The sequence below is a fragment of the Danio aesculapii genome, chromosome 8 (genome assembly GCF_903798145.1).
Source record: "Danio aesculapii chromosome 8, fDanAes4.1, whole genome shotgun sequence".
Classification (NCBI taxonomy): Eukaryota; Metazoa; Chordata; class Actinopteri; order Cypriniformes; family Danionidae; genus Danio; species Danio aesculapii.
The window spans coordinates 256,157-273,717 of NC_079442.1; the positions used below are offsets into that span (position 1 = coordinate 256,157).

At 42.8% G+C, this 17,561-nt stretch overlaps 2 protein-coding genes across 3 annotated transcripts; one reads left to right on the plus strand and one right to left on the minus strand.

Moving 5' to 3' along the window:
• The first annotated feature begins 1 nt into the window (after position 1).
• mbd4 (methyl-CpG binding domain protein 4) lies at positions 2–4,981 on the plus strand. Of its 2 annotated transcripts, none has more exons than XM_056464254.1 (7): positions 2–162; positions 608–1,303; positions 1,975–2,034; positions 2,173–2,307; positions 2,438–2,587; positions 2,848–2,951; positions 4,616–4,981. In XM_056464254.1, the coding sequence occupies exons 2-7, from the start codon at positions 637–639 to the stop codon at positions 4,688–4,690; spliced, it is 1,191 nt and encodes a 396-aa protein (XP_056320229.1). In that variant the 5' UTR covers positions 2–162; positions 608–636; the 3' UTR covers positions 4,691–4,981. The 2 variants fall into 2 exon arrangements, with proteins under 2 accessions (XP_056320229.1, XP_056320230.1); XM_056464255.1 differs by having other exon boundaries at positions 611–1,303.
• Positions 4,982–5,164: 183 nt separating this feature from the next.
• LOC130234265 (protein disulfide isomerase Creld1) lies at positions 5,165–16,611 on the minus strand. The gene is made up of 11 exons (XM_056464540.1): positions 16,516–16,611; positions 15,261–15,365; positions 13,342–13,424; positions 12,624–12,734; positions 11,238–11,329; positions 10,500–10,679; positions 9,720–9,815; positions 9,057–9,140; positions 8,759–8,854; positions 8,525–8,665; positions 5,165–6,333 (listed from the first exon to the last, which is right to left on the minus strand). The coding sequence occupies exons 2-11, from the start codon at positions 15,357–15,359 to the stop codon at positions 6,113–6,115; spliced, it is 1,203 nt and encodes a 400-aa protein (XP_056320515.1). The 5' UTR covers positions 15,360–15,365; positions 16,516–16,611; the 3' UTR covers positions 5,165–6,112.
• Positions 16,612–17,561: the final 950 nt, after the last annotated feature.

Here is a 17,561-nt window from a genome sequence, read left to right on the forward strand (position 1 = left end):
AGCTCTCTCTCCTCCATGTTTGTTTACATTGAGCCAGTCTACACGCGAAAGTGTCCGTGCTCATCTAAAGTGTGTTCAACCCGCTTCTGTTCCGCGTTCACGACCCACTGTCTGAGAAAGCATCAGCGCCCGGAGCTCCAGAGGAGGATGAGCAGAGAGCAGGTGTGTTTCTGTGTGTGTGAGAGTGTGTCTGTGTCTGACTGAGATAAAGTTGGTTTTATATTCGCACATTCATTTATTTTTGAACAATCACAACACGTGACGCGCTCTCTGTAATGTTACCGCTGCTGTGAACATCAGGGTGGAGAGCTGGAGAACATTATCTGTGTGTATTCTCAGCTCAAACACACACACACACACACTCAGAGACTGCAGATACGCAGTTTACATCTCATAAAATGAGGCAGAATTTAATGTTTTCTTATTACTTTAGTTGTTGAATTAATTAATTAGTTGTATTCTTCTTCTTTTTCTTCCTCTTATGGAAAGTAGGAGTGTTGTTGAGGCAGAATTCAAAGTTAATGTTGTCATTTGCTGATATCATGATTTCTCATACGGAAAATTGAACAGATAAATAACTAATCACCAGCTGTATCCCCTTTAACAGCAGCTGTCATCAGTGTGAAGATCTTCACCATGCCTCAGACTCGCCACAGCAGAAGAAGACATGGAGAGAAATACAAACACACACACCTGACTCCAGATCAGCCTGCACAAACAGAAACAAACACACACCTGACTCCAGATCAGCCTGCACAAACAAAAACAAACACACACTTTACTCCAGATCAGCCTCCAGAAGCAGACACACACTCACATCTGACCCCAGATCAGCCTCCAGAAGCAGACACACACTCGCATCTGACCCCAGATCAGCCTCCAGAAGCAGACACACACTTGCATCTGACCCCAGATCAGCCTCCAGAAGCAGACACACACTTGCATCTGACCCCAGATCAGGGTCCAGAAGCAGACACACACTCACACTCACATCTGACCCCAGATCAGCCTCCAGAAGCAGACACACACTTGCATCTGACCCCAGATCAGCGTCCAGAAGCAGACACACACTCACACTCACATCTGACCCCAGAACAGCATCCAGAAGCAGACACACACTCACATCTGACCCCAGATCAGCCTCCAGAAGCAGACACACACTCGCATCTGACCCCAGATCAGCCTCCAGAAGCAGACACACACTCGCATCTGACCCCAGATCAGCCTCCAGATGACTGCGCTGGAGAAGAGCAGAGGCAGAAAGACAGTGACTGTGCTTCACCTGCTGGAAACACTGAGAGTCGTGAGTCTTCATAGATCATTATAAACAGTGTGTGTGTTCACATATACACCATGCTAAAGAGACACACAGATATTAATAATCAGTATCTCTGTGATGAGCTCGAGCAGTGAAAACACACGAGCTTTACTTTAACATCATGTTCAGTGTTTAAACTAAACCTCAGCATTCAGATCAGTCTATACATCCAGCCAATCATTATTAGAGACCAATCATTTGACTCGGTGAGTTCAGACTGGAGACTCACTCTGAATGAATCATTTGACTCAGTGAGTTCAGACTGGAGACTCACTCTGAATGAATCATTTGATTCAGTGAGTTCAGACTGGAGACTCACTCTGAATGAATCATTTGACTCGGTGAGTTCAGACTGGAGACTCACTCTGAATGAATCATTTGACTCAGTGAGTTCAGACTGGAGACTCACTCTGAATGAATCATTTGACTCAGTGTTGAATTGTGGAATGTTGTGAAGTAAAATATTCCTAAAATAAAAAGAATAAAATACTCTTAAACTCCTTGACGGTGTTCTTGAGGACATGAGGATAGTACAGACTCGCCACTGCTGTTCTTTCACTGTTCTAGTGGTTCTCCATCTTCATCAGTACACCAGCTGAACTGATCTCTCTGTTGAGGACACGTTCACCATGTTCTCTCATCTGCTCTGTTCTCAGGGTTGAAGATAACTGTAGAGAAGCGCAAGACGAGTCCATACTTCAGCAGGAGGAGTGAAGGTACGCCACGTCATGAGGAGCACACACACACACACACACACACACACACCAGCTGAGGTTCAGCTTCATTTCAGCAGTTACTGAGACACTGTTGTTTGTGTGTGCGTGTGTGTGTGTGTGTGTGTGTGTGTGTTCCAGCTGTGCGCCAGCCAAGGCGTAAGGTCTTCAGGAAGTGGACTCCTCCTCGCTCTCCCTTTCGGCTGGTGCAGGAGACGCTCTTCCACGACCCCTGGAGACTCCTGGTGGCCACTATATTCCTCAACAAGACCAATGGTACACACACACACACATACACACACACACACACACACACACACACACACACACACACACACACACACACACTTCTGTTCTTCAACAAGACCATCAGTTAATGCGCTCAGTGTGTGTGTGTTCTGTTCAGGGCGTGTGGCTCTGCCGGTGCTGTGGGAGTTTCTGGAGTGTTACCCCAGTGCTGCAGTGACCCGCGCGAGTGACTGGCGCCCCCTGTCTGTGCTGCTGCAGCCGCTGGGACTCAGCCAACTGAGAGCCAAAACACTCATACGCTTCTCTGGTACGCACACACACACCACACACTCTACACACGCACACACACCACACACTCTCCTGCAGTGAGTCCTGCCTGCGCTTTATTACTGTTTCTCTGTGTTAGACTGTTATGATAGATGTAAACACACTCAGTAATGTCGCTGCTTTTTTTACTGATGTGACATGAGTAGAGCAAATGTATGAAACAGAGTGTAAATGAATGCTTTTGTTGTGTGTGTGTGTGTGTGTGTGTGTGTGTGTGTGTGTTCTGGTGTTGTTCATCAGATGAGTACATCAGTAAATCATGGAGATACCCCATCGAGCTGCACGGTATCGGTAAATACGGCAACGACTCGTACCGCATCTTCTGTGTGGACGAGTGGAGAGAGGTAAGAACTGCCCACTATACTCTACTCTGCTCTACTATACTCTACTGTACTCTATTCTACTATACTGTACTCTGCTACACTACACTATACTGTACTATACTCTACTGTACTCTATTCTACTATACTGTACTCTGCTCTACTATACTCTACTGTACTATACTCTGCTGTTCTAAACTATACACTTACTGAACTATGTCCTACTGCACTATACTCTACTATCACTGTACTGCACTCTGCTCTACTCTACTCTACTCTACTGGACTATGCTCTACTATACTTGAGTATACACTTACTGAACTATACTGCACTATACTCCACTCTACTCTGGCCTGTTGTAATCTACTATACTCTGCTCTACTATGATATGATCTACCCTACTTTACTGCACTCTACAACACTCTGCTGTACTCTAGTATACTCGACTGTAGTATTCTCTGCTGTACTCTGCTCTACTGTGCTGTAATTATCTATACTCTGCTCTGCTCTACTATACACTCCCCTACTTTACTGTACTCCACTATACTCTGCTCTACTATACTGATATTTCCTGTACTGTACTTTACCATACTCTACTCGTTTGTACAATACTGTACTATACTCTTATCTACTGCACTCTGCCTTACTCTGCTCTATTCTACTGTACTCATCTATACTGTACTATATTGTACTGTATTCATCTGTACTCTAAAATATTATACACCTCTACCATACTCTACTCTGCTATACTGTACTCTCCTCTACCGTACTCTACTATACTCTTCTATACTGTACTGTACTCTCCTCTACTATACTCTACCATACTCTACTCTTCTATACTGTACTCTCCTCTACCGTACTCTACTATTCTCTACTCTTCTGTACTGTACTCTCCTTTACTATACTGTACTATACTGTACTCTCCTCTACCGTACTCTACTATTCTCTACTCTTCTGTACTGTACTCTCCTCTACTATAGTCTTCTATACTGTACTCTCCTCTACTATACTCTTCTATACTCTACTCTTCTATACTGTACTCTCCTCTACCGTACTCTACTATACTCTTCTATACTGTACTCTCCTCTACCCTACTCTACTATACTCTTCTATACTGTACTCTCCTCTACCGTACTCTACTATACTCTTCTATACTGTACTCTCCTCTACCGTACTCTACTATTCTCTACTCTTCTGTACTGTACTCTCCTCTACTATACTGTACTATACTGTACTCTCCTCTACCGTACTCTACTATTCTCTACTCTTCTGTACTGTACTCTCCTCTACTATAGTCTTCTATACTGTACTCTCCTCTACTATACTCTTCTATACTCTACTCTTCTGTACTGTACTCTACTATACTCTTCTATACTCTACTCTTCTGTACTGTACTCTCCTCTACCCTACTCTACTATACTCTTCTATACTGTACTCTCCTCTACCGTACTCTACTATACTCTTCTATACTGTACTCTCCTCTACCGTACTCTACTATACTCTTCTATACTGTACTCTCCTCTACCGTACTCTACTATACTCTTCTATACTGTACTCTCCTCTACCATACTCTACTGTATTCTCCTCTACTATAGTCTTCTATACTGTACTCTCCTCTACCGTACTCTTCTATACTGTACTCTACTATATGTATATCTGAGTGTCCTGAAGTGTGCTGGTCTCCACAGGTCACTCCAGATGATCATAAACTCAACGATTACCACGCCTGGCTCTGGAAAAACCACAAACAATTAGGAATCTGATTGAGTGAATCTGATCTTTTAATAAACTATAATGTGTGCAGCGCCACAGGTCAGTCACTGATCCATCAACTCTTTCTTGGCTTGTTTGTTTCATCTTCATCATGTTTGTTCAGTATTTGCAGGAAAATCTTCATGTTTAAAGATATTAATAAATGAGATTTCTATCTTTCCTACATGCTGTGGGCCTGTCTGTGAGATGACCGCAGGATTCACTTCTGTACAGTATTTTCTGAGAGATACAAGATGTTTATGTTAATATGTATTAAGTAAAATAAATTACTACAAAATCTATTGCATTAGATTCCAGAATTTGACCCCAAATCACACTGGATTAAATTAAACTCCAGCAGCACCCGCACAACCCTGCTGTAATATTACTGACCAGCTCTGGCCTTAATAACAAACTATGGTTATACTCATTTCATAGTCTTCTGGAAATGTGTCACGTGTCAAAAACAAAAAGAGTGACGCAGCTGAATGAAATAGTAATTTAATTATAAAGTTGAGCATCCAAACAGCAGGTGATGAAGGAAACATGTTTGACTTTAAGGCTGGCAGAACAGAGCTCAGTCGTCACATTCACACACACACAACTCAAATAAACTAAACTAAAGCATGCAGACACAACACATCTCATCTACAGCCAATCAGAGCCGAGGAACCCACCAATCACAGCCGTCGCATTTGCATATTTAAAATAGGGCTCCCACTGCCAGAGGAAATGAGCTGAAAGAGTGATTAATCAAATCTGAATAAACATGAACACATTCTAGTGCGCAGTCAGAACCTTCAGGACCGCTTCATATTGCACTTGTGAAGAGCAAAACTACAGTAGCAGACCACAGACATTAGTGTTCCTCAGAGAATCTGTTCAAGCAGACACACACACACACACACACACGCACACGCACACCCTGAAGGGGAATCATGAATACAAAATAATAATAATAATAACAGAGTCACTATAAAGTCTTAAAATCATGAATCAACGAATGTGTGAACCTCATTAAAATCAACATGATCTATTAACACACACACACACACACACACACACGTGATCAGTGTCAGCGCCGTACTCCTGCATCAGGAAATGTTCTCAGCATCTTCTCTGATCTCCAGAAATACACACACACACAGTCTGATGTAAATGAGGATCTCCTTAATATGTACAGTAGTTCACCTGAATGTGTTGCATCCGTCTCTCTCACTCACACACACACACATCCACACACTGAGTCTCAAAAGACACACGCAGCAGCACAACTGTTGAACACAGTGTTAGAAACCAATCCATCATCATCTTCATCATCCTCATTATTCTTCGTTATCTTCATCATCTTTATTCATCATCTTCCTCCTCCTCGTCATCCTCAGCTCCTGCTGTCTCCATCAGTCAGTGAGTGATTGAGGTCAGTGTCTCCTCTACCTGCCCTTGAGGAAGCCGTCCAGAACGCGGTCTCCCTTCTCTGACAGCCAGTATCCGGCCATGGCGGCGACGCCCCCGATGAAGATGGCGGTGAACACCATGTCTCCTTTAGCAGCGAGCGTAGCTAGAGCGCAGATCACCACGCCGAAGAACATCTGCTGCAGAACCAACACCTCGTCATCCGTCATGTCGTCAAACAAGCCCTTCTCTGGCCCCGCTGCAGAGAACACACACACACACACACACACACACACACAGATAAACACACATACACACAGACAAACACACACAGACACGCACACACACATTATATATAGAGTTATCTCTACAAATAATACACCTTTATATGAGACTTCTGTTTTCTGGATTGTTTGTCATTTCAGCTTTCTTGTGTATCTCTGTGTTCAGGTCAACTCTCTAACTCTGTTATAAAAGGCAGAACACTCTGTAAAACACTGATAGACAACTCAAACTCTCCTATCCTCAACTCTTTTACCATCAACTCCGTAATCGTCGACTCTGTTATCCTCGACTCCGTTATCTTCCACTCTGTATCCCTCGACTATGTTAACCTCGACTATGTTAACCTCGACTATGTTATCCTCGACTCCGTTATCCTCGACTATGTTAACCTCGACTATGTTATCCTCGACTATGTTAACCTCGACTCCGTTACCCTCGACTCCGTTACCCTCGACTCCGTTAACCTCGACTCCGTTAACCTCGACTCCGTAACCCTCGACTCCGTTACCCTCGACTCCGTTACCCTCGACTCCGTTACCCTCGACTCCGTTACCCTCGACTCCGTTACCCTCGACTCCGTTACCCTCGACTCCGTTACCCTCGACTCCGTTACCCTCGACTCCGTCACCCTCGACTCCGTCATCCTCGACTCCGTTATCCTCGACTATGTTAACCTCGACTATGTTATCCTCGACTATGTTAACCTCGACTCTGTTATCCTCGCCTATGTTAACCTCGACTATGTTAACCTCGACTATGTTATCCTTGACTATGTTAACCTCGACTCTGTTATCCTCGACTATGTTAACCTCGACTATGTTAACCTCGACTATGGTATCCTCGACTATGTTAACCTCGACTATGTTATCCTCGACTATGTTATCCTCGACTATGTTAACCTCGACTATGTTAACCTCGACTATGTTATCCTCGACTCTGTTATCCTCGACTATGTTATCCTCGACTATGTTAACCTCGACTATGTTAACCTCGACTATGTTATCCTCGACTATGTTATCCTCGACTCTGTTATCCTCGACTATGTTAACCTCGACTATGTTAACCTCGACTATGGTATCCTCGACTATGTTAACCTCGACTATGTTATCCTCGACTATGTTAACCTCGACTATGTTAACCTCGACTATGTTATCCTCGACTATGTTATCCTTGACTATGTTAACCTCGACTATGTTAACCTCGACTATGGTATCCTCGACTATGTTAACCTCGACTATGTTATCCTCGACTATGTTATCCTCGACTATGTTATCCTCGACTATGTTAACCTCGACTATGTTAACCTCGACTATGTTATCCTCGACTCTGTTATCCTCGACTATGTTATCCTCGACTATGTTAACCTCGACTATGTTAACCTCGACTATGTTATCCTCGACTATGTTATCCTCGACTATGTTATCCTCGACTATGTTAACCTCGACTCTGTTATCCTCGACTCTGTTATCCTCGACTCTGTTATCCTCGACTCTGTTATCCTCGACTATGTTAACCTCGACTCTGTTATTCTCGACTCTGTTATCCTCGACTATGTTATCCTCGACTATGTTATCCTCGACTATGTTATCCTCGACTCTGTTATCCTCGACTATGTTAACCTCGACTATGTTAACCTCGACTATGTTAACCTCGACTATGTTATCCTCGACTCTGTTATCCTCGACTATGTTAACCTCGACTATGTTAACCTCGACTATGTTATCCTCGACTATGTTATCCTCGACTCTGTTATCCTCGACTATGTTAACCTCGACTATGTTAACCTCGACTATGTTATCCTCGACTCTGTTATCCTCGACTATGTTAACCTCGACTATGTTAACCTCGACTATGTTATCCTCGACTCTGTTATCCTCGACTATGTTAACCTCGACTATGTTAACCTCGACTATGTTATCCTCGACTATGTTATCCTCGACTCTGTTATCCTCGACTATGTTAACCTCGACTATGTTAACCTCGACTATGTTATCCTCGACTATGTTATCCTCGACTCTGTTATCCTCGACTATGTTAACCTCGACTATGTTATCCTCGACTATGTTAACCTCGACTCTGTTATCCTCGACTCTGTCAACTCAGGAGTGAGAGTGTGTGTGTGCAGGAGTGTGTATGTGTGCAGGGTTGTGTATGTCTGTGCTCACCAGGTGTGAGATTCTCCACACAGATGCTGTCCCGCCTGATGAAGCCATCCGCACACTCGCAGCGGTACGAGCCCTCCTCATTCACACATGCTTCATTCAGGCCCGGACACGCGATGGTCCGCTCCAAACACTCATCAATGTCTGAGGACACAGAGGGATTATGAGGAGCACCCTCACACACACACACACATGAACAGACCATAATTAAACACACACAGCTGATATGAGACTCACCTAAACACTTGGCCCCGGTGAGCCTAAAGCCTCGAGCACATTTCTTGCAGCGAGCCGGACCACTGCCCATACAGCCCACACACGCCTGATCACAGCCTGCACAACAATACTGGGTGAGTACTTACACACACACACACACACACAACTGTATTAGAGCACACACACACTCACGAATACACAAAACAGTTTCACACAAACCCAGACAAACACACACAACTGTATCAGTACACACACACTCACACCCATACGCTGACACACACAACTGAACACACACATTGAGTGTTAGTGTGCGACTGACCTCTGCATTCGTAAGAGCCGTCGGTGTTGAAGCAGTATGTGTTTGACGGACAGCGAGCCAACTCTGTGCCACACTCGTCCACATCTGGAGTAATACACACACACAGAGATTAAAAGAAAGAAAGATGATAGATGTTGGCTTTAGACAGTCATGTGTGTTTAAAAGATGAAAGTCAATTTTTAAAGTCGCTGTGAAACGGAAGTTAAGACTGTGCTTTTTCCTCTATCGTGATGCACTGAAAGGACTGATAGCCCCGCCCTAAAGGACTGATAGCCCCGCCCTAAAGGACTGATAGCTCTGCCCTAAAGGACTGATAGCCCTGCCCTAAAGGACTGATAGCTCTGCCCTAAAGGACTGATAGCCCCGCCCTAAAGGACTGATAGCTCCGCCCTAAAGGCATTCCATGTGATCAGAAGTGAAGAGTCATTATGAGGAGGGAGGGCAGGTTATGATATATTGATTGAAGTTTCTGTAATCTTTATAATGTAGTGCTCAGCGTTTATAACAAGCTCTTCTGTATAATTATAAGAGTCCATTTCATGCCGACTTTAACCCCAGTCTTTGCTCTGAGTAAGTGTGTTCCAGGTAAACAGAACAGGTAAACCCCTGGAGGTGAGCTGTGGATTGGTGAAGGTGTGTGTTCTGTGTTTCTGCTCTGCTCACCGATACACCTGCTGCTGTGGAGGATCCAGCCGGATTTACAGAGCTGACACTGCTTCTCCAGAGGACCACTGCACACCTTACAGGAGTGATGACACGCTGAAACACACAAACACTCATCATGTGCTGCTATACAGGGGCTGGACAGTGAAACTGAAGGCCTGGTGTTAGAGCGCAGTAGTTGATCAGTATGCTGTAGCTCCTCCGCCTCCTCCTCAATACAGCACCAGTTGATCTGGGAACCACATACACAAGTCCTGTACAGCACCCAAAGGAACTCTGAGCTGTGCTTGAGGGAAACCTTTCCTGACTCGCTCCTCCAATACACCCCCCAGTGCTTAATAATGTTACCATCTGGGTACTGTGCAGACCATGAGAGATGTTCAACTTCACTTTCATCAAACCACTCTGTCTCCAGTCCTGTTGTGTGTATCGCTGCATTATCACCCTGATACACACCACCATCTTCAGGATACAATGTTTGACCCATTGGGTCACATGCTCCTCCAGAGTAGCAGCAGTATTGGGCATGGGGAACACCATGATATTGAGCCCAAACCATCACTGATCCCCCCATGCTTCACTCTGGGCATCAGCAGGCTGGGTGGGACGCTTCTTTGGGGCTTCTCCACACCGTAACTCTCCCGGATGTGGGAAACACGGTGAAGGTGGACTCATCAGAGAACAGTACATGTCTCACATCGTCCACAGCACAAGATTATCACTACTGGTACCATCGAAACACATTGTGTGTGTGGTTGTGTGTGTGTGTGTGTGTGTTACCTGAGCAGGGTGGTTGTGTGTGATTGGAGCTCTTCTCTCTGTAGTATCCGTCTGCACACTCCTGACACAGAACTCCAGCATATCCCGGGTCACACACACAGTCTCCGTCGCCCAGACGCGTGCCTTCACCTTCACAGCGACCCAGACCTCCACACACACCTGTGGGTCCCGACGGACACTCTGGACACACACACCGCAGGAATACACTGACCATCAGCTTAGCCTTACAGCTGTGGTGTTTCATCAGTAAGGGATGATGTAGATCCAGCCGGTGATGATCACAGAATAAAGCAGTACAGGATCATCAGCAGCTGCTGTAGAAGACTGAAGGGTTTATTCTCTGATCATCACCGGCTGGATCTACTTTATGCTGATTATTACACAGTTACTGGACACACAACTAAACTATTAGACACAGAACACTGATCTGAGCACTGCTGAAAGCTTTTCTATCGGAGAGTTTCTGACGTGTTTCTAGTCCAAACCTCTCAAAACTCTCAAATCAAGAAGCATTCTATAGACAATGAACAAATATAGTCGTTTACAACAAGCTAAACACTCTGCCAATGGGGCGAGTCAAATACTCATGTATATGAACATTATTTTCCCTCATTGGCAGATTATTTTACAATAATAATGGATTCAGCTCACTGTATATTATACATTTCCTCTATTTTACTCCAGTTTAGGCTAAATTAATGGAGGACGCATAAAAATGTACAATGTGTGTGTGTTCACCTGCACACTGAGGTCCGTAGTGTCCCGCTGGGCAGCACAGTCTGAGCTCCTCAATGCACAGCCATTCAAACAGGTCTGGCGCCTCCTGCTGTCTGTAATCACACACACACACACACACACACACACACACACACACACACACACATGCACACACACGCGCGCACACACACACACACACACACACACACACACACACACACATATATATTAATAGCTGCTTTTAAAGCACTGATTCATGAAGCCTCCAACATGTCCAAATCTTTAGTTTCAGGTCAGTGTATGTGAGCATGTATCAGATTGGCAGGTCATGTGATTTCAGTAAACGAGTTCATTATTGTTTAGAAAATGTAATGTTTGTCCACTAGAGGGCGATCTGTGTAATAGCATAACATCCACATTAATCCTGCAGGATCACTCAGATCGCCCCCTAGTGGAGAATCACTGAACTGCTGTCAGAGTTGTTTTTATAATTCTTTTTTCGGGGTTTTCACCTTTATTTTGACAGGACAGTAGAGAGTATTGACAGGAAAGTGTGGGGAGAAGAGAGAGGGGAAGGATCGGCATAGGACCTCAAGGCGGGAATCGAACTCGGGTCACCATGAGCACCGGAGAGCATGTGTCAATGCACTAACCACTACACCCATGCCGTCGACGAGCTGTCATAGGTTTTACCTGATCGCAGATCAGCTTGAGTGTGTAATGTTTTAATAGTTAAAAGGAATAATAGTTAATAATATTTAAAAGTGCAGACAGTATTTAATGATATTTGATAGGCGTTTATGTGTTTATAGCTTCATATTTTCAATTTAAAGTTCACATTATGTTTGAAAAGTCTATCTTAATCTGTGTTTTGTCTGATTTTGTGTTGAATTTACACAGTTTTGACCAGCAGGTGACGCCAGCATGTGCTGTCTCAAACATGTCATTTTCCTGCAGCTTAGTCCTGCATTTATCAGGAGTTGCCACAGTGGAATGAACTGCCAACTATTCCAGCATATATTTTACACAGCGGATACCCTTCCAGCTGCAACCCAGTACTGGGAAATGTTGCAAATAGTTGCAGCTGCAGTCTGTAGCGCAGTGATGTCACGTGTACACTATGTCACAGACACTGAAGTGTGCAACGTGACGTACGGCATGGCTGTGTCTGAAATACTCCCATACTAGATAGAACCTACTTCTCTGATGGTTGTGTAGTGAACACACATTCAGATGTAGTGCACACTCCAGTATTGTCTATTGCTGCAGTGTGTAAAGCTACTGTCTGATTCACACTCCAGAGCTGAAGGGGGCAGTAATGCACTGGATGACACGCAATTATTCATGACATCAAAATACACCAGGACAGGACTAACACACACACACACACACACGCAGCGCTCTCACCTGTGAAACCACCATGTCTCCACCTGATCCTCGATCTGCTCCAGCAGTCTGTTGCACTCAAAGTCAGATTTATCACACGCTGCCTCCACGATCTCTAGCAGACGCGTTTCACTGCACACACACACACACACACACACACACACAGGTCTGAATGGTGCTGTATGTTTCTGACTCTCCTAAAGCATAACAACACTGTAATATGTGTTTAGATGATGCTAAAGGAACAGATTTGTTGATCTGAGATGAGTCAGTTATTCTGCTTTCAGAATGTCTGTCTTTGCTTTGATCTCTGTAACTCCGCCCACTGCCAGTTTAGCCAATTACATTTCAGCACCCCAGGTTGCCAGATTGTGGAAGACTGCGTGTTTCATTACAGTCATGAGGGCTCTCGGTGCATGCGGAGGCAGCTGAAAGTGCGCCCTCTGGAGGGCAGATGCAGAAATGACACACAGATTCACAATTATAGAAATAAACAAGAGGGAGTTTTTAATTAGCAAATATCACAATCCTTACATTAGTGTAAGGCTCAAATTCAGACATGCTTACATGCTCCTGTTTGTGTGTCAATCTAGCATCTTGTGTCTGCACTGAGGGGCGGGTAAACACTAATATGTAGAATCTGGACTGCAGTACCTAGATCAACCACTAGGTGTAACTCCCACATACCGCAGCCTGCAGCTCCAGCAGTAGCTCAGCATGATGAAGTTAGACGGCTCACCTGCGTGCGTATTTGGCCAGTTTCTCCTCTTCCCAAGCCGTGTTCCCACCACCGAAGTTCTTATTGGCCGTTCGCTCCAAACCCTGAAACAGCAGCAGCATTAACCCTTTCCACATCACAGCAGAACATGGAGGAAAGAGGAATGAATGAATAAATACATCAAATAACACTGGCAAAAGCCCCATTACTCCCATAACAGGGTAGAGCAGATGAGTAAAGGATCTGCTGTAAACACTTTAAATAGAAGAGTCAAAGCCTGAACACCAGAGATACCGGTGAAGTCTGAGTTATTAGTTATTAAATTATTTTTTTCCCCAGTTTCTGTTTAACAGAGAGCAGATTTCAGCACATCTCTAATCATAACAGTGTTAATAACTCATCTCTAATCATTGATGTCTGTTCTCTTCACCATGATGACAGTAAATAATATTAGACTAGATATTCTTCAAGACACTAGTATTCAGCTTAAAGTGACATTTAAAGGCTTCACTAGGGTAATTAGGGTAAAGTTAGGGTAATTAGGCAAGTCATTGTATAACAGTGGTTTATTCTGGAGACTATTGAAAACAAATACAGCTTAAAGAGGCTAATAATTAGACATTAAAATGGCTTTAAAACTATTAAAAACTGCTTTTATTCTAGCTGAAATAAAACAAATAAGACTTTCTCCAGAAGAACAAATATTAGAGGAAATACTGAGAGAAATTCCTCAATCTGTTTTAAATATTTCCCAAATGATGTTGAACAGAATATCAAAAAGGGGGCGAATAATTCTGACTTCAACTGTGTATATTATTGGAACAGCCCAGCATTTAGACTGTGATGGTGCATATCTGACCAGCAGTGTGTGTGTGTGTGTGTGTGTGTGTGTGTGCGTGTGTGTGTGTGTGTGTGTGTGTGTGTGTGTGTGTGTGTGTACAGTAGATGATGCAGTCTATTCAAATAGAAAAGATGAGGTATACAGTATGCAGTAATACTGAGAGCTTTGACACCATTTGGCAACCCTTCCTCTTATGTTTTAAATATGAAAAAATAGAAATAAATAATAACAAAAGCTATCGCTGACTTCCCTGCTCCTGGTTTAGTTATGAATGAAGTGCACAGAGTTTACTTTGTTTTTAATTGATTCATTTATAGTTTCCTGCTGTACTTTAGCATATTTGTATTGATATATTTTCTGTATTGCTGTACAGCCTCATATGTGTTACTTTATCTATACAGTTATTATTATTATTACTATAATACATATATATATATACAGGGCTCAGCATATATGAGTACACCCCTCACTAATCTCTCTTTTAAATTCACATGTTTAACAGGAACTCTACAATATTATATCAGTGCATATACATTAGATTAGTGAGTACTGAAGCTGAATCTGGATCGAACAAAATAACTCACGATAACACTCCAATCACATCTATATATTAGAGGAAAATATTACATACAAATTAAAAAAAAGAGGAAAAATCAAGTGCAATATTTGCAATATTTTGTTTGAATTTAATTGTTTTATCTTTCCATTTCTAAACGTGTTTGGTGACTAAAATATTATTTTAATAAATACATCTGTTTATATCTAACATATATGTTTAATATTTAATAAATATATCTGTTTAATAAATCTGTTTTGTTTAAATATATTGTACATTATTTTATTTCAGCAATAATGAGTCAAAATGAAGAGAGTTTCTCCTCAAAACAAGCAGAAGAATCCGACAGTGAGGGAAGAAAATAATCTAATTTTAATTTTTTAGACTCTCCCCATTATATCTATAATCGAGTGTCTTTAAAACAGTGATGACCAGACTCTCCTCATACTTCAGCTGAGGTTATGTCAAACATCCAGTCTTCCACATGCAGATTTCAGAGCACTCGAGGAGAGTTTTCAGTGATGAGTCTGCTGTGGAGCTCACCTTGATGAAGCTGTGGGTCAGTTTCCTGCAGGTCTGACAGGAGGAGGAACTCAGAGTCTCCACAGACAGAGAGAAGAGCAGCAGCCACACACACCACATCCCCAGCTGAACACACACACACACACGCACACATCAGCTCTACACAATACACTAGTGCAATATGCAGTACAGTACATATCTACACAACATACGCAACCAACGACTTATAAGTGTACATGTTTAATGTAATATAGGGGGTCACAGTGGCTCAGTGGTCAGCACTGTAGCCTCACAGCAAGAAGGTCTCTGGTTCGAGTCCCGGCTGGGTCAGTTGGTGTTTCAGTGTGGAGTTTGCATGTTCTCCCCGTGTTGGTGTGGGTTTCCTCCGGGTGCTCCGGTTTCCCCCACAGTCCAAACACATGCGCTATAGGGGAACTGATCAACTAAACTGGCTGTAGTGTATGAGTGTGTGTGTGAATGAGTGTGTTTGGGTGTTTCCCAGTGATAAAAAGGGCATCCACTGTGTAAAACATATGCTGGTTAAGTTGGCGGTTCATTCCACAGTGGCGACCCCTGATGAATAAAGGGACTCAGCTGAAGGAAAATGAATGAATGAATGTGTGTAATTATATAGATTTATTATGCATAAGTGATTATTAGACACATGTATAAAAATAAATACTATACAAAGCATTTTTGCAGAGATATTTAACTTTTATACAGAATTTGTATCAATAACTATAAACATTTCCTCAAATAAATGCATGTGTGTATATATAAATATATAATAAATACACACACACACACACACACATGTATTATGTCAAAACAAATGCTTATTGGGATGCATTCATATTTGCCCAGCACTTAATATATATATATATATACATATCCCTTTTGCAATCCTACGATGAAATCCTACAATGGCCTGAAGCATCTGTCCTCTTCCTGGTTGAGGTGTGTGCGCTGATGCTGATGCTGATGCTGGTGTGTGTGTGTGTGTGTGTGTGTGTGTGTGTAGGCCAGATCAGAGATGCTCAGAGTCTGCAGAGCCTCAATGAGTGAATGCTGGAGATTCTGCAGTTCATTTATTCACGCATTCATCGAGTCTAAACACTGCCGAATACACCATTATTTCACACACACACGCACACACACACACACACACACACACACACACATGCAACAGTGTTTATCTCCGGCGCCGCTCTCTTGTGTGTGTTCTCAGTGGTGGAATGTGTGTGTGTGTTGTGTGTGTGTTGTGTGCTGTACTCACTCGTCAGTGTGTCCTCCGTGTGTTAAACAGCCTCAGGATCTCCACAGATGCAGCTTCTCAGACGTCCACCATCACCGCCTCGCTTCTAGCTCATTCTGTGCGTGCTGCAGCTGACCGCTCAAGCCCCGCCTCCACGCACACGCAGCCAATCAGAGTCAAAGGAGGATTCTGCTGCACCAATCACAGGCCGCCGTGTGCCAGAATAAAGGCCGAGGATCATGTTTCGTCCCCGCCCAGCAGTAATCTGTGTCAGAATTAAAAGGCTCGAGCACTCGGGCACATGGTGTGTGTGTGTGTGTGTGTGTGTGTGTGTGTGTGTATTTGTATTTGTATTTTCTTTGTTTTGTTCGTTTATATATTAAGATAAAGAATTAAAAAGCACCACTAGCAATGTTTTAACCAAAATTTCATTCATTCACCCTTTTTATTTTTATATAAATGTCGATGATTGGGTCAAAGTTAAGTTGTTATGAATAAATCAGGCCTCATTAAAAATACTGTAGTAATTGATAGTGTTTTTGAACTATACTATAGTAAAGTATGTGAATTAATCATCTGTTGTGATGATTCTGTAGTAGTACAGTAATATTAATAGCTCAGTAAAGTTGTGTTTAGGTTTGATATTTGATATTTACTACAGGTAGAAGGCTACTATACCACTAACTACATGCTACATATAAAGCAGAAACAGGCTATATCTCTTATCATTAGCATACAGTACACATCAGCTAAAGCACCTTAATGTTATTTACACCACAAAAATAGCTATATGGGAAAAGATATGTACAGTATTTCACCTAGATGTAGACTCATTCTCATGTGTGCTCACATTCACAGAGGCCTAACTGACTTACTACAGGTCAGATTTTACCCATATTATTATTCATATTTATACAGTACACAAATATTGAAGAAAAATAATTACAGTAAATCACCCTACTGTAATTTCATCATGTTAAAGGCTGTAGTACTTTCACAGAAGCCTGACTGACTTACTACAGGTCAGATTTTACCAATATAATTATTCATATTTGTACAGGACACAA

What these genes read in the sequence shown, in the direction of transcription:
- mbd4 (XM_056464254.1), top strand. Translation starts at nt 637, where the DNA reads ATGCCTCAGACTCGCCACAGCAGAAGAAGACATGGAGAGAAATACAAA. An exon ending in TGCTGGAAACACTGAGAGTC is followed by an intron (nt 1,304 to 1,974) that starts GTGAGTCTTCAT and finishes CTCTGTTCTCAG; the next exon opens with GGTTGAAGATAACTGTAGAG. An exon ending in AACACTCATACGCTTCTCTG is followed by an intron (nt 2,588 to 2,847) that starts GTACGCACACAC and finishes GTTGTTCATCAG; the next exon opens with ATGAGTACATCAGTAAATCA.
- LOC130234265 (XM_056464540.1), bottom strand. Translation starts at nt 15,359, where the DNA reads ATGTGGTGTGTGTGGCTGCTGCTCTTCTCTCTGTCTGTGGAGACTCTG. An exon ending in TGACCCACAGCTTCATCAAG is followed by an intron (nt 13,425 to 15,260) that starts GTGAGCTCCACA and finishes CTGCTGTTTCAG; the next exon opens with GGTTTGGAGCGAACGGCCAA. An exon ending in CACCGGGGCCAAGTGTTTAG is followed by an intron (nt 8,666 to 8,758) that starts GTGAGTCTCATA and finishes CTGTGTCCTCAG; the next exon opens with ACATTGATGAGTGTTTGGAG.